This window comes from Nyctibius grandis, chromosome W, assembly GCF_013368605.1.
Source record: "Nyctibius grandis isolate bNycGra1 chromosome W, bNycGra1.pri, whole genome shotgun sequence".
NCBI lineage: Eukaryota > Metazoa > Chordata > Aves > Nyctibiiformes > Nyctibiidae > Nyctibius > Nyctibius grandis.
This window is the reverse complement of record NC_090694.1, coordinates 14,818,461-14,840,759: the sequence shown is the minus strand read 5'-3', so window position 1 is coordinate 14,840,759 and position 22,299 is coordinate 14,818,461. Positions and strand designations below refer to the sequence as shown.

General features: G+C 40.1%; 1 protein-coding gene across 1 annotated transcript in view; it reads left to right on the top strand.

The window, feature by feature from the left end:
• LOC137675704 (guanine nucleotide-binding protein G(q) subunit alpha-like) overlaps positions 1 to 22,299 on the top strand; it is a 203,230-nt gene that overhangs the window by 118,987 nt on the left and 61,944 nt on the right. The window contains exon 3 of the mRNA XM_068421898.1: positions 19,645 to 19,799. Coding sequence (XP_068277999.1) covers positions 19,645 to 19,799 — 155 coding nt within the window. The remainder of the gene's footprint in view (positions 1 to 19,644; positions 19,800 to 22,299) is intronic.

The window sequence follows — 22,299 nt, the reverse complement described above, 5'->3', positions numbered from 1 at the left end:
AAGCAGTTCCAAGTCTGCCCCAGGTTATACCGGCTGAATATAGAGAGAGCTTTTTGATTTTTCTAGCTCCAGCTCTGCCTTTCTATAGTCTATTCTGCTCTTGTGCTCCATATAAGCTTGATACAGTAGTTTTAGTGACATTTATCTGGGGTTTTGTCCTGGTTTCATTGGGATTTGGTTTTACTTTGTGGCCAGCCATGGTGATTAAGGCCCTCAGCAGTTAAATCTGGGGCAGCTGACCCTGGATGGCCCACAGGTGTATTCTATATCATTGACATCAAGCTTACTATAAAAGAGAGGGCTTGTTAAGAAGAGGGGGGAGTTCTTTATGCTCTCCTTGTCTGTACTCACTCTTTTTCATTATGATTCCTGGAGCAACTTGGCAGTTGGTAGATAAGTATAGTTTTATCTGTTTTGTGTTGTCATTTATATTGATTTCTTCATTTCATTAAATCTGTTGAACTCTAATCTACAGGTCTTCCTCCTTTTCCCAATTCCCTTCCTTATTTGGGGAAGAGACATTGGGTGATAGAAAAACTGCTTATTGTTTAGCTCTGGGTGCAGGCTAAACGTGGACAGGTTTCAACTGGAGTAACACTAAGCAGCAGTCCAGCAGTGCTCTTTTTTGTCACGTATATACTAGCTTGAGAAACAATGGTATGATTGCTTATGTGTCTGTATCATAATTAGTTGTTTAATTACTGAACAACATTTGTTTGAAGATGTTAGATTATGAGCAGATCTTAAAAAAATAAAATATCAGTATCCTGGATAGTTTTTTTTCCTGAAAATGTGATTGTATATGCATGCTTGGATATGTTTGTTCGCCACAATAACTGTTGTAAGGTTTTGTTGTAAATTCTTTCTTATGTTGATTCAAACCTGAAATGTTTTTAAGTCTGTTTCTGTCATTGCAGATTTATGTTAAATTTAAAATAGATTTTACCACTTGTGCTTGTCAGTTACTAATTGTGAGGACTTCATGAGGCTCGTAAGATCGTTGCTAGTGACGATGTCCAAAAGAATTTGATTTAGTTTTACTTTCAGATTGTTTAAATAAGCAATATTATAACCCAAATGCTGCAATTAATTTCAAACTCCTTCAGAACCTCAGTTAGTCTCTTCACTGAGACCTTCCACTACTTCCTTGGAAATCTTAAGGATTTATCTGAACCAGAACATGAATCCTATAATTTTGACACACCTTCTTCTGGTAAAAGGTTCTGGTAAAAACCTATGACAACTTGGTGGTAAAAGTAACACTTTAAAAACAAATCAAAACAAGACTCATGTTTTAAAATACATAGCAAAAGAACTTTGGAACTCTGCAATCTTGATTGCCCTTTACTTACAGGGTCTGAAATTTACTTGTTGCTCTATTTTTTTTTTTTTTTCCAAAGTAAAACTAGGCAAACCATGGAAAACAAACTAAACTTGTTGAATTAATGGAATATGGCCCTAATCAAGCACTTAATTTATATAAATGAACTGTACTGAATTCCATAATCAAAGAAGTAGAAGATATTCCTTTGTTCACAATTAGAACACCATTGCATGTATGGTTTTTTAAGGCATCAGCTGGTGTGACAGTAATAGAATAGCATGTTTAAATATGCAGATTGCCTTGAGCAATTGCAGGGCAGAATATCTAGCCTCCTAACATGACATAAATAATGAGTAAAGTGTTTTCTTGTGTTCAGATGGAACTTCATATGTCCTTTTTCATGTGTCCATGTGTTCTCTTGTCCTGTCAGTGGGCACTACTGAGAAGATTCTGACTCCCTCTTCTTCATTCCCTCCCATCAGGTGTTTATATACATTGGTAAGATTCCCCCTGAGCCTTCCCTTCTCTAGGCTGAACAATCACAGTTCTCTCAGCCTCTTCCCATATGCAAGATGCTCCAGTCCCTTAATCATCTTTGTGGCCCTGTGCTGGACTCACTCCAGTAAGTCCATATCTTTCTTGTACTGGAGAGCCCAGAAATGGGCACAGTATTCTTCAATGCAGCCTTACCAATGCTGAATAGAGAGGAAGGATCACCCTCTTCCACATGCTGGCAATGTCCTTCCTAATGCAGCCTAGGAGGCTGTTGGCTGCCTTTGTTGTGAGGGTGCATTGTTGGCTCTTGATCAGCTCTGTGTCCACCAGGACCCCCAGAGCCTTCTCTGCAGAGCTGCTTTCCAGACGGTTGGCCCCTAGCATATATTGGTGCATGGGGTTATTCCTCCCCAAATAGAGGACTTGGCATTTCCTCTTGTTGAACTTGTTGGGGTTCTTGCCTGCCCATTTATCCAGCCTCTCAAGGTCCCTCTGAATGGCAGCACAGCTCTCTGGTGTATCTGTTGGAATATGTAGAGTTCTACAGTGTTTTGGTTAGAGGGAATGATGAGAATATATAATTCTATCTCGGAATTACTCTTTCCCATCCTGGAGCCATAGTGTTCTAAAACTTCTCTTCAAATAGTACACTATAGCAAAATGAAAAACTTTCTTTGAGCAGTGAAGAACAGAAAGCTGTCCTGAAAAAAAAAAAGAAAAGGAAATATAAATAAACACTGACAGAAAGATGAAAGGGAGTGTCATGGGTTTGATGGGGGAGCTTTCTGGGTCTTACAACAAGAAATTTTTATTTTTCCTTCAAACACTTTTAAAGACAACTTATACATTAGGAAAGTGGGACTGAATTATCTTAGCTATAGAAAGCTATGTTTCAGCTTCAAAAAACAGTGTTCTCTGACTGTCAGAGACAAACTTAGTTCTTTCCACAAGCAGCAAGTAAGCTATAGCATACATTGTATTCTATCTGTGAAACTTGTTACTCAAAGGAAAACTTTCTTCATATGTGCACAGATACGTTTCCTTAAACTGAAGTGATTGTTCAGACAGTGTATTTTTTGTATTCAGGATGTATAGCAACATATCTCTGTGTGTTTATGTGTGGGTATTTGAGTAGCATGGTATAGTATATTATAATAGTGTCAGTAACATAGAAATATTTATAAAAGTTTTTACCATTTCAAGTTGACAGCAATTTTCTTCTACAGGACTGAAACAAAGTTCATTATGAGTTATGTATATACCTGTACTGTTGACATTTTATGATAATGGATCTAGTAGTCACTAGAAAATAGTTTTGTCTTATGTTTGAGAAATACCTTATTGTGCCTTTTCATCAGTTTGTATTTACCAAAGGTTTTTCATAATGCTAAATGACATTCCTTTTATTCTTGTAATTAATCATCTGAGATGTAATAATTACTGTTATTTGGACACTAATAGGTTTATGATTTCATCAGTGAAAATGGTTGCACTGTGTTGTGATAATTTTATATAACTGCACTTCCTAGTGGTATTTATGACCTTTGTAAAGTGTTTTGAGATCTTTTAGTAAAAAATACTGTATTATATAATACAAAAATCTAAATGTCAGTATTTGCTTTGTATTTGTAGAGTTGTCAACTCAGGAAGATTTTAATCATATTGAATGTGGAGTTATCGATTATCTTTTCAGAGGTTTTTGTAAATTGCTCTGCTTAGACTTACCACAAACAACAGAATTAGTATGCACATCCAAAATCTAGCCGCCTTCTGAAAGAGATAGCAGAGACTTTAATAGTTGAAGTTATCTAAGATCACAGAAAGACTGATTCATTTAACTTCATCTGCCTGTTTGTCCTCTTAGTAGAGAGTATATTGCTTATGGATGCTTAAGTTCTCTTTTTCTCCCTGTTTTCTTTTGCAAACCTGTTTTTTTTTTTTTTTTTCTCTAGAGGTTGATTGCCAACAAAACTTGTTGATGAAGTTGTTTCAGTTAACAGAAATATTCTTATGGATATGGGTTTTTGGGAGGGAAGGGGTGTGAATATAGACAAAAGTGATAATTCAGGCCTTTAAAATTAGATATTCTATCAAAATAACAGTAATAAGCATTTTGATAAATTTGTTTCTTTTATTTGTTAGGCAACAGCTTAAGTGATAGTCAGGCAACCTGAAGCTTATGTATGGGAAATAAAAAACCTGGAGTGACAAAACCGTCACACCCTATTTTGGCCTGCAGTGTGGCATAGTGTTTGTTTGTGTCTGATGCACAAGTAAATAATAAATCAGGAAAATTCAGGACACTTATTTCAGTGTAGAAATAAATTTCTGATTTTTTTCAGCTACTCTGTAAGCTTTCTCTGAGCCCTATTAAAAATAAAAAAAGAAATTTAGATGTAGACATGACTTTTTCTTCCGTTATTCCAGTGTTTTCTTATATAAAAGTATTACAGGTAGAGTTTAATGATACATTTTGAACTGAGTCATTTTCAAACTTAAGTCACAAAATATTTTGTTTAAATCCTTATTTATTGTTTTACTGTAGTGCCCATGAGTCATGGGTTAGTGTTTCCGTTAACTTGAGAGGGCACGGAGTAAATGCACGCAGACCAATATGATCGTTAAGCAGATCGCGTTTATTTACGTATCTGAGGGTACATTTATACTATTCTATTTTTGTGCACTCTCTGTGTATGTGTCATTTCTATTATGATTGGTTAGTATGCTTTGTTCACACGCCTCTATATTAGTTCTGATTGGCTTATGCTAAAATGCTATATCTTGCAGGTGCAGCATTCTTTCTTAGTTTTCAACTTCCCCATATCTTATTTTTCTTACAGCCAAGGTCCTCAACTTCCCCATATTTTGTTGGTCTCATAGCCAAGGCCCTTGTTCTGTATTATGATTGGCTAGTTCATCACCACCCCATTACCACCCCCTGGACATGCCTGGACATAGCTCGTTCAGTACGTGACCATTGTCCTGTGGGAACCCCACAAATCCCCCTTTTCGTTTCTGAACGAGCTATGTCCTATCTCGTGCTTTTTGGTTTTTGTTTCTTACTCAAACCCGGTTCCCTGTGTCTCGCAGAGCCCGGTCAGAGAATCCCAGCCTTGATTACCCATAAATCCTGCTCTCTGTTGTTGTGCCAAAAAGGCTGTATTGACCATTCGTTGCACAGTTCTCTGCAAACATGCAAACAAACAGGGTAACACAAGTAGGATAATGCCTATTATAAACATTCCCATAAGCAGACTCTATCTACAAAACATGCAGTTTGCTTCAGAACATACTGTTATTCTCTATTATTCTAGCTGAAAGGAAAATTACTGACAGGAAAGCTGATTCTGTGTAAAGGTAACACAGATCAGGCCTTTTAGAGCCTACTCTGAGGCCTACTCTTGCTAAATCGTTGCTAAACCATCGGGTATCAATTTCCCCCTTTTGGAAGTAGTTAGATTTATTATCTCACTACTTCCATATACTTTTCTCAATGATTGTCTTAACACAACCCACGTACTCCTGTGCCTGTAAAGACAGAAGCATAACCTCAACCCATTAGTAATAGTTTCCCTGGACCCAACCACTCGTTAGTACCTGGTTCCCTATACCACACTTTGCCTTTGTTTTTCACATAGCTTGCTCCCTGTCAAACTGCTTCCCAATGTATTACAATTGGGGGTTGCTCCTTATCTCCTGCTAAAGTTAAATGGTTAAGTACATAAACAGTTTTTGCAAGTCTCAGAAGGTTCAGTCTCCTCTCCTCCTTTTTGTTTTTGCAGAAGCTGTTTCAATGTACTATGAGCACATTCCACAATCGCCTGACCCGTAGGCGAATGAGGAATCCCAGTGACATGTGTAATACCCCATAGTTGACAAAATTGACGAAAAATCTATGAACAGTATGCTGGTCCATTATCAGTCTTAAGTTGTTGTGGAACCCCAAGACTTGCAAAGCAAGCAAGTAAATGTCGTTTGACATGACGACCTGTTTCCCCAGTTTGTGCTGTTGCCCATATTACATGTGAAAACGTATCAACAGATACATGAACATATTTGAGCCTTCCAAATTCTGCAATGTGAGTAACATCCATTTGCCACAGTTGCAACGCACTCAACCCTCGAGGATTTACCCCTATTCCAATTCCCATGCCAATTTTCTGACAACTAGGACAAGCACTGATCAATTCGCGTGCTTGTGTTGTGGTGAGCTGAAATTGTTTCGCTAACATTTTCGCTGATTGATGAAAGAATTGATGGGATAGGCACGCTTGTTCAAATAAATTTGGTGATATTTGCGTATAGGACACAAGTGTGTCTGCTTTATTATTGCCAATGCTCAAACCTTGATCAAATGTGACTACGAATGTGAGTGACAAATAAGGTACCTCTCTGAGGTTTATTGCTTGATGCAACTGTAGCAAAATGGTGTCAAGTCGCATATTTCTTATTGGTCGTATAAAAGGTCTTTCAATTCGATTTACAATGCCTGCTGCATAAAGAGAGTCTGTTACAATATTTACAGGTAAGTCCTTCCATTTTATAAAGACCTGGTATATCAGAAAAAATTCAAGTGTCTGCAATGAGTCCTCAGTTTGTCCTGAGAATTTACAATGTTTCCATTGTCCATCCTCTTGCCAGGTAATAACTGCTGAATGTGATCGCTTCCCTGCATCAGTAAAAACAGTTAGTCCAGTCACAGGTATCTCTGATCTGATGGGTTTTTCTTCCCAATCCTGTTTGCAAATAAACTGTAGCTTTATATCTTTTGGCAAATGTGTTAACAATTGTCCAGTAAAGTCCTGTAAGGCCGCTTGAAAAATAGTTGACTGATTTGTTAACCACTGTAGATATTCCTTCTTGATAGGTAAGTAGATAGAATCTGGGTCTAATCCAGTAATGTCTGTAATTCTTTTACGCACTTTGACAAGCAATTGTGCTATTGCTTCCACTCTGGTACAGATTGTTTTTTTAAGATGAAAAGGTGGAAAAACCCATTCAATGATTTTGAGAGTCAGTTTTAATTGAACTATTAATGCTTTCAAATGCTTATTTTCCATTGATGTATTTGCTATAATTGTTGAGAGTGGCTCATTCTCTGTAATTCAAGCCATGTCCTGTGTCGCCACTTTGTGTGCAATTTTGTCTATAGCTGCTTGTTGGTCTGCAGTCCTTGAGGATTGCACAGAGCTCACAGCAATTCAAAAACACTGATTACATGTATGCTCTATAACAGATCTATCCAATTGCTTTATAATGCCAGCTACATATGCTGAATCAGTAACCAAATTAAAGGGAATGGGAAAATTCTGAAATATTTTTAATACAGCTCGTAATTCTACCACCTGAGGTGAACCCTTTTGTTGTACTACCATAGATTCCCACTTGCTGTCAGAATACCAGACAAGGCCCGCCTTGCCTGTGTTCCCAGATCCATCCGTAAAAATGGTAATTCCATCCACAGGAGTGTCTGCACACCACACTCCTGTGGCAATTGGAAGTTCCGCACTCAATTTTACAACAGGATGGGAGGGCAAGTGGTAAACAACCTGTCCCAAGAAATTCTCCATGGCTGTTTGCAAAGCTATTAGCCATACACCACTCAAAATATTGAGCTGCAATAGGAACGGTCAGTGATGCAGGATCTCTAGCCACAAGCTCCCGACATCGCATCTGTCCTTTGATAATCTGTGCCAATAGCTCTGCAATCATGGGAACAGGTAGGTAGAAACAACCATTCCCAATATATGTAATGAATTTGATTATTCTGGATTCCATTGACCAACTATTGCATACAGAATTTGCCTATCAAACAAAGTGATAATTTGTATTTCCTGATTCAAATCAATATGATGTACAAATTTGGAATGTAGCCTGCTTTCTACTTCTGTAATCAGTTGCTGTACCTCTGCAGTAGTCTGTCGTGGTGCTGTTAAATTTGTGTCCCCTGCTAACAATTGGAATAGAGACTGCAATTGTGATGACGTAAGCCCCAAGTACGGCCGCAGCCATGACTTGAGCCTTATGTTCCACACTTGCACTCGTTCCACAACGGCCTGGCCTGTAGTATGTGTGTTACGTCCGTTTGCCACAGGTCCAAGGCTTGGCAGCCACCCAGGTTAACCCTGCATGGAAACACCAGTCCTGCGCTCCCTGCGGTTTGGGCTGAGAGATAACTGCTTAGGCCTGGAACTGGTTGGGAAGATTCATTTGTGTCAGCACACAGTTCCTCCCCGCGCTCTTTCTCCAGTTTCCCTGCACTCTGCAGCTGGTTGTTATTAGCTGACCTTGAGCATTATACTTAGACCTGCACAGCTTCACAAAATGCCCCAGCTTCCCACAGCAATGACACATCAAAACAGAGTTATCTCTCCCACTCAGCTTTGACTTCTTAAGGCAGTTTTTCTTAAAGTGACCTTCCTGTTCGCATGTATAACAACGATGAACTACCTTAACTGCCGCCGCAAAAGTTTTTGCTAAATGCTCCATCTGAAATGTGGTGGTTCCTACTTTCTCACAAGCATCCATTAGCTCAGTTAAGGTGGGGCCATGATTCGCCATCCCTGCAACAACTCTCCTGCAATCCTCATCTGTGTTGTCCCTCGCTAACTGTAGTAACAATGCTTCTTTTACAATTTTCCAATCTAATGGTTGCCAAATACTTCTTCCCTCAGGACCCGCACCCACTATCACCAGATATGCTTGTGGAATTATAACTCCTTCTAATAGTGCATCGCGAATAATCCCTTTCCATTTTATTCCTTCCCCCCTCTTCCCCCGTATACGTGGGCAGACACTGACTCTCTCCCCCACCTCCCACATTACCAGATGGACGCAGACCTCCCCCCACCCCCCCCCAGCCCTGATCGAAAGGTGGAGTAGGGAGTTGTAAAGGAGGTTGAGGTGGCCCTAATACTTGTCCCGAACACAGAGGGGGGTTTTGGGGGAGACATAGTCACGTGTCCCGAGGCATTGGCTGAACGGTGCTGCTGCAATTCCGTCTTTAATTCCAGTCGTCTACCAAGCTCTGTCATGTCAAGTTCGTGTCCATTTTGTGATGGTAACAGTCCTTTAAGTCCTTGTGACTCTGGTACTGCTGACTCTGTAAATGGCGAATCCGGTAAAGGTGGATACAAAGCATGTTTACCCTCCTTCTTGTCCTCCTGCTCAGCCTCATCCGTAGAGATATCAATGAGAGGAGGGGGTTTCGGAGGGGGTTTTGGCCAAGTCTCCCGTTCAGCGTCTGAATCAATTAGTCCAAATCGAGTTCATGTTTTAGGGCGCACTACCGGTTCTGATGGATCTGTATCTATTTTTCTCGCTCCCCGCTCCTCAGCTTTTTTCGGAGCCGTCCGTACCCACGGTGATAAAGGAGCTGCCACCGGTACAGCCACCGGGGCTGTGGGAGCTTTTGGTCCCGCAAACAGCGAGGTAGTAGTAGGCGCCTGCGGTCCTAAAGCCATAAAAGCTGTATGTGCGACTTCTCTCTCTGCTTTTATTCCTTTTAACGCTTCGCTAACCAGCCTCCATGTAGTAGACAATTTATTGGCTTCCTTATCACCACTTGACGCCGCATCCCAGAGAGAGTCACCAATCTTCTCCCATAAAGGCACTTCAAAGACATCATTAAAGGTTGTAAAATGTCCTTTATCTTTTGCCCAGGACAGTAACTGCTTTAATGCAGCTTCGTCATATTTAATTCCTCTCTCAGAGAGTATATGTTGGAGGAGTTTCACCACTGTCACTTCTGTCTTAGTCAGGGTAGACCCCATCTCCTCCCCCAGCTGCTTGGGAAGCCCTACCCAGGTTTTCCTTTGCTAGCAAAACTCAGGCTTACTGCATCCGTTTCTTTTTCCCGGTGCAAAAATCCAGTGCCGGGGCAGCACTCTACAGCTGGCTTCCTCTCATCCCTTCCCTTTCGGTCCGTTGTCCGCTTCTTCTCCGCAGTCTCCGGCCGAAGGGTCCCTGGTCCGGGTTCAGGCCCCTGTTCCGGGCGCCACTTGTTTCCGTTAACTTGAGAGGGCATGGAGTAACTGCACGCAGACCAATGTGATCGTTAAGCAGATCTCGTTTATTTACGTATCTGAGGGTACATTTATACTATTCTATTGAGGGTACATTTATACTATTCTATTTTTGTGCATGCTCCGTGTATGTGTCATTTCTATTATGATTGGTTAGTATGCTTTGTTCACACACCTCTATATTAGTTCTGATTTGGCTTATGCGAAAATGCTATATCTTGCAGGTGCAGCATTCTTTCTTATTTTTCAGCTTCCCCATATCTTATTTTTCTCATAGCCAAGGTCCTCAACTTCCCCCATATTTTGTTGGTCTCATAGCCAAGGCCCTTGTTCTGTATTATGATTGGCTAGTTCATCACCACCCCATTACCACCCCCTGGACATGCCTGGACATAGCTCATTCAGTACGTGACCATTGTCCTGTGGGAACCCCACAGGTTAGGACTCATTCTAAACGCTTTGCACATAATGAACAGTAACAACAAAAATATTCTTTATTGCAAACTCAAATTTTTAGATTGTTATGTGTCTGTGGAATTCTTTTTCAAAGAGTATATGCTATTTTTCTTACTCAAAAGTTAGAATGTAAAATAGGAAAGGTTGACAAATTCTTATTTACATTAGGCAGTTTTGATACCCTATTGACCTTTTTTAATAACTGCAGGATGATCAGCATTATACCAAGCTTCCTTCCAGCAATTCCCAATGCATTTTATTAATTTAAATACAGTTCTTCAGTGTAGCACACCATGAAACCTCTTTCTGTTTAGCCTAATCTATTCTGTGCTTCAGGGTTGCTCAAAGGAAGCAACTACCTCTCTACAGTCCTCTTACAAATTCTCTCAGGCTGCTGCCTTGGAGTGATCTTCAGAGATTTATGATTTCTGATACATTAAGGAACACATCCCCCATCTGTTACTTGTTCAAGACAGTGAAATATAGCCTAATATTACTCTCCTTGAATGTTACCCCTGTTTCAATTATGTGCAGGTTTGCAGGAAAGTCTTTCCTTTTTCATGTGCTCTTGATTTAGTAGGTCCAAGGAAAAAGAAAAGGGTAAAGGACAGGTGAAGATTTTCTCCAAAGCTGCATATCTTGCTATACAGCCCAGTAAGGCATGTACCACACTTGTAGATTACAAGTCATCAGGATCTGAACCTGTAAATGACTCATGACTTTTGTTGACTGGCATAAATAGTTGTTTCTCTTATAAGCAAGTGCTACATTCTCAAGAAATTAATCACTTCAGGGTTTAGTCCTCTAAACACGAGAGACAAAATCATGTTCATGATGATGGCTTTTTGTACTGACTTATGTTCAGCTCCCAGACTGCTTGGATCTGATCTCATGCCATTGCTGTCAATTATGAAGTCTATGTGAATTATACTGTCCAGCCCTACCTAATATCACTGTGCTTGATGATTTAGTTACTGACAGGCCAAGCACTACAACCTTTCTTATAGGTTTGGGAAATCCTGTTACAAAATGATCGTCCCTCTGTACTCGGCACTGGTGAGGCCGCACCTTGAGTACTGTGTCCAGTTCTGGGCCCCGCACTTCAAGAAAGATGTTGAGGTGTTGGAGCGAGTCCAGAGGAGGGCGACCAAGCTGGTGAAGGGTCTGAAGGGTCTGACCTATGAGGAACGGCTGAGGGAGCTGGGGTTGTTTAGCCTGGAGAAGAGGAGGCTCAGAGGTGACTTTATTGCAGTCTACAACTACCTGAAGGGAGGTTGTAGTGGAGTGGGAGTTGGCCTCTTCTCCCAGGCAACTAGCGATAGGACAAGAGGACACAGCCTCAAGCTTCGCCAGGGGAGGTTCAGGTTGGACATTAGGAAGAATTTCTTTTCAGAAAGGGTTATTAGACATTGGAATGGGCTGCCCAGGGAGGTGGTGGAGTCACCATCTCTGGATGTGTTTAAGAAAAGACTGGACATGGCACTTAGTGCCATGGTCTAGTTGACATGGTGGTGTCAGGGCAACAGCTGGACTCGATGATCCCTGAGGTCTCTTCCAACCTGGTTGATTCTGTGAAAATGGAAAATATTTGCGAAGATATGTTTTTCCCGTGTGAGAGAGATTCTGTAAATGGGCATCTTAAAATCAGCTAGACCACATAGACAATTGATACGAAACAACCTTGCCTACTGCATCTCAAGCATATTGCTTTCTTCTGTGGATTTAAGATGAGAAGAGGTTTGTTCTGTTTTGTCTGTGGTTTTTTTTTTGGGGGGTGTTTTTTGGGTTTTTTTTTTAAATAGACTGCATTTGTGTATGTCTCCTTCATAAATCTTTCTGGTAGGTTAGAAAGCTAGTTTGAAAAAAATTACAGAGACAATATCAAAAGGAATAGAAAAATTTAAACTTTTTTCCAAGATTGCTCCAACATTGACTGTAACTACTGTTGTAAGATTCCAAAAGGTTGGTGCATGTATGGAGAGAATATGGGAACAGATCCATTTGCTGGCCCACTTAGTCACGGAGGAACAACAGTGCTTTCAAAACATTAGAATATAATAGGTAGAAAACTGACACTATGGACCTTAGATATTTAAAAAAAAATACTTATTTTTAATAGCAATTATGTGGAAAAGAGAATTGCCAGAAAGACCAGTATAAAACTATAATGTTCCTCAAGCTCAGAATTAGTTTTTAACACAGAATCAACTAGGTTGGAAGAGACCTCTGGGATCATAGAGTCCAACCTTTGACCTAACACCACTGTGTCAACTAGACCATGGCACTAAGTGCCACATCCAGTCTTTTCTCAAACACCTCCAGGGATGATGACTCCACCACCTCCCTGGGTAGCCCATTCCAATGCTTAATAGCCCTTTCTGTGAAGAAATGCTTCCTAGTGTCTAACGTGAACCTCCCCTGGCACAGCTTGAGGCTATGTCCTCTAGTCCTGTTGCTAGTTGCCTGGGAGAAGAGGCCAACCCCCACCCTGCTACAACCTCCCTTCAGGTAGTTGTAGAGAGTTGTCTCCCCTCAGCCTCCTTTACTCCATAATAAACAATCCCAGTTCCCTCAGCTGCTCCTCATAGGACATACCCTCTAGACCCTTCACCAGCTTTGTTGCCCTCCTCTGGACTTGCTCCAGCACCTCAATGTCTTTCTTGAAGTGAGGGGCCCAGAACTGGACACAGTACTCAAGGTGCAGCCTCACCAGGGCCGAGTACAGGGGGACAATTGCTTCCCCAGTCCTGCTGGCCACACTATTCCTGATACAAGCCAGGATGCTGTTGGCTGCCTTGGCCACCTGGGCACACTGCTGGCTCATGTTCAGCTGGCTGTCCACCAATACCCCCAGGTGCTTTTCTACCGGGCTGCTTTCCAACCACTCTTCCCCTAGCCTGTAGAGCTGTATGGGGTTGGTGTGGCCAAAGTGTAGGACCCAGCACTTGGCATTGTTGAATTCATGCCATTGGTCTCGGCCTGTTTATCTAACCTGTCCAGATCCCTCTGCAGAGCCTTCCTACCCTCAGGCAGATCAACACTCCCACCCAACTTAGTGTCGTCCATGAATTTACTGAGGGTGCACTTGATACCCTCATTCACATCATCAATAAAGATATGAAACAGGACTGGGCCCAGTACTGAGCCCTGGGGGGCAGCACTAGTGACCGGATGCCAACTGGATGCGGTACCATTCACAACCACTCTCTGAGCCCGGCCATCCAGACAGTTCTTAACCCAGCGAAGAGTGCACCTGTCCAAGCTGTGGGCTGCTAGCTTATCCAGGAGAATGCCGTGGGAGACGGTATCAAAGGCTTTGCTGAAGTCCAAGTATACCACATCCACAGCCTTTCCCTCATCCACTAGGTGGGTCACCTGGTCATAAAAAGAGATCAGGTTGGTCAGGCAGGACCTGCCCTTCATGAACCCATGCTGGCTGGGCCTGATCCTGTGGTTGTCCTGGACATGCCATGTGATCATGCTCCAGATGATCTGCTCCATCACCTTCCTTGTCACTGAGGTCAGGCTGACAGGCACTCATCTTGACTGTGATTACACAGCACATACAGGACAAGCAGGGGATCAGGCCTAGTCAGCATGCGTTCATGAAGGGCAGGTCCTGCCTGAGCAACCTGATCTCTTTTTATGACTAATCTTGTCCTTAAGCCAGCAGCAACAGTGAAGAGAAAATTTCTAGCCCTCCTTAACTGCATGGAGTGTCACATGTCCTGCACTTGGGTCATAATAACCCCATGCAATGCTACAGGCTTGGGGAAGAGTGGCTGGAAAGCTGCCTGGTGGAAAAGGACCTGGGAGTGTTAGTCAACAGCCACCTGAATATGAGCTAGCAGTGTGCCCAGGTGGTCAAGAAGGCCAACAGCATCCTGGCTTGTATCAGGAATAGTGTGGCCAGCAGGACTGGGGAAGTGATTGTTCCCCTGTACTCAGCACTGGTGAGCCTGCACCTTGAATACTGTGTTCACTTCTGGGCCCCTCGCTACAGGAAAGACATTGAGCTGCTGAAGCGTGTCCAAAGAAGGGCAACAAAGCTGGTGAAGGGTCTGGAACACAAGTCTTATGAGGAGTGGCTGAGGGAACTGGGGTTGTTTAGTTTGCAGAAGAGGAGGCTGAGGGGAGATCTTATCGCCCTCTACAACTACCTGATAGGAGGTTGTGGTGAGGTGGGGGGTTGGTCTCTTCTCCCGGGTAACCAGCAATAGGACAAGAGGAAATGGCCTCAAGTTATGCCAGGGGAGGTTCAGGCTGGATCTTTGGAAGAATTTCTTCACTGAAAGAGTCATTAGGCATTGGAACAGGCTGCCCAGGGAGGTGGTGGAGCCATCATCTATAGAGGTGTTCAAAAAAACATCTAGATGTGGCACTTCAGGACATGGTTTAGTGGGCATGGTGGCATTGGGTCAATGGTTGGACTTGATGATCTTTTAGGTCTTTTCCAACCTTAACAATTCTATGATTCTATGATCTGTTCCATGACCTTGCCAGGCACTGAGGTCAGGCTGACAGGCCTGTAGTTCCCAAGATCCTCCTTCCGGCCCTTCCTGTGGATGGGCATTACATTGGCCAGCCTCCCTGGTTAGCCAGGACTGCTAATAAATAATGGAGAGCAGCTTAGCAAGCTCTCCCACCAGCTCCCTCAGTACCCTTGGGTGGATACCATCTGGTCCCATAGACTTGTGAGCATCCAAGTGGCACAGCAAGTCGCTAACTACTTTCTCCTGAATTATAGGGGGTCTATTCTGCTCCCCGTCCCTGTCTACTGGCTCAGGGGGGCAGTTGCCCTGAGGATAACCAGTCTTACTGTGAAAGACTGAGGCAAAGAAGGTATTAAGCACCTCAGCCTTTTCCTCATCCCTGGTCACAATGTTCCCCCCCTGCATCCAATAAAGAATGGAGATATTCCCTTGATCTCCTTTTGTTGTTTATGTATTTATAAAAACAGTTTCTATTATCTTTTACTGCAGTGGCCAGATTGAGTTCTAGTTGAGCTTTCGCCTTTCTAATTTTCCTTCTACATGACCTAACAACATCCTTGTACTCTTCCTGAGTTGCCTGCCCCTTTTTCTAAAGATCATAAACCTTCTTTCTTTCCCTAAGTTCCTGCAAAAGCTCCCTATTCAACCAGTCTGGAATTCTTCCCCCACGGTTCTTCTTTCAGCTCATGGGGATGGCCTGCTCCTGCGCCTTTAAGATTACTTTCTTAAAGTATGTCCAGCTTTCCTGGACCCCTTTGTTATCAAGAACTATTTCCCATGGGACTCTGAACCAGTGTCCTAAATAGGCCAAAGTCTGCCCTCTGGAAGTCCAAGGTAGAGGTTTTGTTGTCCCCCTTCCTTCTTTCCCCAAGAATCAAAAACTCTATCATTTTGTGGTCGCTGTGCCCAAGACGGCCTCCAACCACCCCATCTCCCACCAGACCTTCTCTGTTTGTAAACAGCAGGTCTAGTGGGGCACCTCCCCTGGTGGGCTCACTAACCAGTTGTGTCAGGAAGTTATCTTCCACACACTCCAGGAACCTCCTAGACAGTTTCCTCTCCGCTGTATTGCATTTCCAGCACACATCTGGTAAGTTAAAGTCCCCCATGAGAACAAGGGCTAGAATCAAAAACTCTATCATTTCTTGGTCGCTGTGCCCAAGACAGCCAGCAACCACAACATCTCTGTCAATAATTTTCTGAGAGAAATGATGAAGAAGGAGAGAAGAAGATAGCTATTTTGGTATCCTCTAACACTCATATTTCCTGGTTTCAGAATCTAATGTTATCCCAGGTGTCCTGGTTTCATTGGGATTTGGTTTCAGTTTGTGGCCAGCCATGGTGATCAAGGCCCTCAGCAGTTAAATCCAGGGCAGCTGACCCTGGCTGGCCCACAGGTGTATTCTATATCATTGACATCAAGCTCACTATAAAAGAGAGGGTTTGCTGGGAAGAGGTGGGGCTCTTAATGCTCTTCTTACTTCTCCCTCATTGTGATTCCTGGAGCAACTTGCCAGCGATCTGTGGATAAGTATACTTTTGTCTGTTTTGTGTTGTAATTTATATTGATTTCTTCATTTCATTAAATCTGGTTAACTTTAACCTCCATGTCTCCCTCCTTTTCCCAATTCCCTTCCCCATTTGGGGCGGGGACATTGGGTGAGAGCAAAACTGCTATTGTTTAGCCCTGCCTGCGGGCTAAATGAAGACACCAGGAAATTCCAGTTTTCTTTATTTGGGATAATTTTTTTTAATACTTGTAGAAATCATGGAAGAAACTCTTAAAAAAAAAAAAAACCACAAAAAAACAAAACAAAACACAAAAACCAAGATTGATGTGATTTGCTAAAGATAATTGAATGAATGTTTTTATAAGACCTGTGGCAAATCATGTGCCAATTGTTACAGGTATCCTTATTGTTTCAGAAGGACATGGAAAACAATGTTTTTTGCTGATGTCAAAAGTGTATCAGACTGACAAGTCAGTTACACCATCTAGATTTTGTTTGTAAGACATTACAGCTTAACTAGTAATTACATCTTAATTACCAGTTTGAATCTGGTGGTACTTGCAGAATTGTTCAGTTTTATCTTTTTTATTTGTTTCACTGCTTTGATAGCAATTATTGGTGTTCCAAGAAGAAAGAAATCTCGGAAGGTACAATTTTCTAAGGGGCAATAGCTTTACTATTTTGTTTTGAGTAATGTCTATTTTTGGGTACAGCAAAAAGTATTAGTGAAGACTAAGAAGTACTGGATAAAGTTTATACTGCAGAACTGGATGAATGATGAGTTCTCAGGTTTTTCACGCAAGCAATTTGAGTGCTAACATCAAAAGTAACGCTCCAGAATTGATATTATACTAGTGGAAGGAAACTAAAACCAGTAATTAGCAGTAGTGACACCACACATCATGCATGTTTGAGTCTTTTTCTGCATTAAATTTATGCTGCTTCATCTCATCAGGTTTCAGTAGAATTACTTTTGGCTTTTACCAGTGTCTTAGTTTAGCGTGCTGCCAGGGCTAAACAATAAGCAGTTGTTCTATCACCCAATGTCCCCTCCCCAACCAAGAAAGGGAATTGGGAAAAGGAGGTAGACTTGTGGGTTGAAATTTAAACACGTGTAATAAAATAAGAAAACCAATATTAATGCTAATACAAAAGACGCAGTTATACTTAGCCCATATAGTGATGGCAAGACCCTCCAGGGATATCAATCATTGACAAGAGGAGTGCAAAAAGCTCCAGCCATCCCCCAACAAGTTTTACAATGTATAGTGAATGTGATGTTTATGTTACAGAATACACCTGTGGGCCAGCCTGGGTCAGCTGCCCTGGCTTTCACTGCTAATGGCCTTGATCACCATACCATGGCTGGCCACAAACTGAAACAAAGTGTAACAGAAAATTGATTCTATAATTTTATCTCTGTGAAACCAGGACAGAGAGCAAATGAGAAAAGAATTAAGCCAATAGATGAGATTCTGTATTTAGATCTGTCTCTTTGACCAGAAATTAGAAGCCAGTAAAAGATACTGAATGACAAAGACTCAGAGGAAAAAAAAAGAAAAATTGTAATCTACAGGAAAGTATAGTACCTCTGGGGAACAACAAGACATAGCCTAGACATAGCATAAAGACTTGAAATCTGTGTGAAGGATTATTTTTTTTTTTTTTAATAAAAGAATCCCAGTTATGAAGAGCTGTATGTCAGTAGGGTACAAGTTGTCATGAGTCTACCCAAGCAAATCCCAGGGAACCAGAAACAGTGTTCACTGGGGAAATAGTTTATTTTAAAAAGGCTGAATTAGATTTCTGATGGATACAACTCATTGGCATACGTTGGAGTTTATTTCAGAAGTTTTGCCACATAGTGCAAAGTCATATTAGTTGTAGGGCAGGACATACAGAACTAGTAAATAAAACAAATTAAAATCTTGGACTATTTTATAGTAATTATATGTCTAAATGGATAACTGAATAAAGTAAGTAGCTTTTATGATTATCTGTACTGCTGATGTAGAGTACTTGAGCATCTGTTATAGAATGTTTAGAGAACTGTTAGAGAAATATTTCAGTTAAGATGAATTTCTGATGAAAGCTTAAGAGCAAATTGTGAATACTGAGTCAGTCTTTTACCTCTAGCATTTTGATATCAACTGGCCATAATTTCAGAGCTCAAGAACAATTAAAAAAAAATTGAATATATTGTTGTATCAGTTTGTCATAAGTAGTGAGCAAATACTCGGGGCATAATTTTTTTTGGAAGAATACAAAGCCAATTGAACACATAACTGAGCTTGAGGAAAAAAATATAAAATCTTTTGGGAAAAAATATATCTTCCTGTTTCACAAGAGTATTAGCTTGTGGTTAGTAGAATACCATTTTTTTGTTATTTTGTTGTGAGACAGTAGAGATCCTTCATGATTTGTCCAGTTTTGGGATGGGTGGACATGATGTTCCAGAAGAAAATATACTTTGTTAGAACTTGGAGACTTGGGTTCTTATAATAGAGAGCATATGTTCTCCATATCTCAAAGACAAACATTTTTCACATTGAACTTGGAGTTCTTGATTTCCATGTGAGTAAACAACAGTTGCAGGTATAAAATTTTGTTAAGTAATGAGTAGTAGCATTCTCCTGGACTGTCTGAAAAGGGGGATGATGGGTTGTATGTGTGTAAACAGGATAAATTACTTTAAAAAGAACAAAACCGGTCCTTTCTGTATGCATTTACCTAATTTAAAATGCAAAGAGGTTTGTGTCCTTGCTGAAATGTGTCTAGCCTGAAATGCAGGCTAGATTTGAGAATAGAATCTCTTGGGTTTTTTGCTTGACTAATTTTTCATCTGTTCTTTTTCTCTCTTAGTGTATGTACATATAAATGAATCTCTTTAAAAAGACAAATTTTCTCCCTCCTCCCCATTCTTTCTGTTCCCATCAGTCTAACTCTGCCCAGTTGGTTAACTGGTTATCATTTAAAAATCAAGTATATTATATGCCCTAAAATTGTACCTGAAAACTGAAAGCTTTCTTAAAAATTAGCTTAATTAAATATAAATCTTAATGTGAACATTTTATCCATTTCAACTAAATAATACTGGATTAGGATAAGTTTATTCTGAAATAAGGGCCCATATACACATTTATTAATTCACCTTCTCTCATATTATCCCTATTACTATTTTTCTTAGTTTGAACACACCTTATCATCATTCATACATAACCTCACATTGGTGAGATGGCCAGTCTGAAAAATTATTCCTGTTAATCACATTCACTGTATATGAACTGTTTGTAAACACAGAAAACAAAGTAAATGTTATTGTTTTATTTGTTTCAAATTAGGCTCATGCACAGTTAGTTCGAGAAGCTGATGTAGAGAAGGTGTCAACTTTTGAGAACCCCTATGTAGATGCAATAAGAAGTTTATGGAATGACCCTGGAATCCAGGAATGTTATGATAGACGACGAGAATATCAGTTATCAGATTCAACTAAATAGTAAGTATATACTGGTTGCAAACAACTGTATCTTATTTTCTATTCTTTCTAGCAAAGTAATTCTTACTTTTTGTCTTTTTATACTATATTTTGTACATGTACAGTTTTTGTGTGTGTACAAGTATCTGTGCATGCATATTCAGCACAAACATACAATTAATAACTTGAATGTAAAAGCTACTGTAAGGAAGGTAGTGTATCTAGTTTAGTATTATGTGTGTTTGTTTCCCAAAGCATAAGCCTATGATAATTTGAAATCTAACATTAAGTTTATTACTAGGGAAGTGCAATTAAGTGTAGACCTCCATGCAATTCATAAAAATTATAATACCCTAGAACATCTGTTTTCCCTTTTTTTTCCCTTTTCCCTTTCTCTTTTGCGGTCCTGGTGACGAGGTAAATAGTACCAAGCAAGTGTTCTTGTGTTTTGTTCAACTGCCTTTCTTTTGTACAAACAAGACCTAATCTTCAAAGAATATGGCTGCCAAGAAGGCAAACACATAACTGAAAACAGACTTCAATTTGTAAAGGGTGGGGAAAAATAAGCATTTTAAGTTAAATCCTCTTTGTTATAGATCAACAACAATAAAAATGCATATGTGACTAAACTTGGTCTTGAATGGTATGCATGTACTCTCTTGCAGCAGGATTCTGATAAAATAACAATGTGGAATTTAACATTGGACTCTGAGGACTGTCTAAATGTTGGCTACAAGAAATTCCATTGCTCTGAGTAATATACTATATAGCTCTGGTAAAATTTTCCATCTGTTTACCATCATCCTTTTTTTTTTTTTTTTTTAGAGGAGGATGACCTTTTGGTGTTGCCTACTAGAAAAATAATTAGCATACTTGGTTATTAAAGCTGTGGCAAAAACTTCCACGGTCTCCATTGGAACTTTTAGATTAGCTATGAAAATTAATCTGTTTATATCATTCTAGTCTCCATGTCAGGTTGGCATGAAAGGAAGCCTCTTGTTGAGGAAAGCACAGAAGAAACTGAAAGGCACCATGAAGGTCCTGTTAAAGTCAATGGAACATGGCAATATACATAACAGAAGTCTGGGGTGAGATTTATCTGCACAGTAGTCTGAGGGTCCTTATCTAGCACAATCCTTTATACATGATTGTGTCAAGACAAACTTAAAAATATCTTGCTGATGCAATTTAGGCAGCTAGAGTGTTACTACTGCATGAATTAGGTCTGCTCAGATTTGCTCCGATGCTCTGTTATTACCATACCACATTCTGCTTCTGTGTTATCAGCCCCACATACAGGGTTCCTGTTGTCCTATGCAATCTGCTGTCCTGTAAAGCTGGTTATGCTACCAATCTGTCACTTTTATTATTTGTATATGCATATTTTGGTGCACAGTGGTGCAAAGTGCAGTAAAATCTCCTGTATTGCATGGGTTCTTAGTGTCCCCAAATATACAATATTGTGTCTTATTTTTCAGTGGTAAGAAAGCTAAAAATCATAGGAAATTACATATAAGTGATAATCTTTAAGATACATAAGTGGTAAAAGAAAAATTTAGAGACAAATTAGACTGATTATACTTTCTGATTGTTTTCATTTTGACATGAACAGCAAACATAAGTAGAAGGTGAAACAGAGCTTTTCTTATACTTTGAATTTCTTATATTTGTAGGTCTTAACTTTGATTCCACGATAGATATAATACTGATTTCAAAATTGAAATAAATTTATATATTGTATTCCTGTAAGGCAATCGTTAAAATAAAATTAGTAAGTCTCCGAAGTAGGAAACAAGCATCTGATACTACTTCAGATCAAATTGTACTGAATATCTTAGTTTTGACCTAGTTCTAATGAAATCATCACCATAGTAGATCTTTTGAGTAGTATTAAAATAGTATAGCTCTTTAAGGAGCTATAGAAACAAAATTTTCATGCATTTTCTTCCAAAAGGTAAATGTACTAGTTGATTTGTTATTTTTAAAGCTCAACATATGTAACCATTTAACAACATGATTTATTGCAGATTTGTAGATTTTAATTATAATAGATTATAGTTCATTTTGTGGAGTTCTGCAAAAATTGTTTTAGAACAAGTAATAAAACATTAGAATTATGAATCACTATATATGAGTCTTTATATGAGCCTCTCATATATTTATGCTTGCAAGTAGAGTTTCTTTAAATATGTAAGTCCAGGAAAAGCAATTAGCAGAAACCAAAGAAACATTGTTTCAAAAATACAGTCCACATGTTTAGGGATAAAACATCTAAACACAATTTGCTAGCTTTAAGTCCCTATGTCGAAAAGCAGCAAAACATTATGCTTGAAACTTACTACTGGGATTCACAAAGCACTTAAAAGGAAGTAAGTATCCAGTGCTCACTGACTTGGTGAGACATCAGTAATTTCATCTGACTTGATATATAAAACCAAAACAATAGCTTGTTGTCCACCAGATCTCTTGTATATGTTTTGAAGCATATGTGTCAATCTCGTGCTGCTTCTTCCTTCATCCC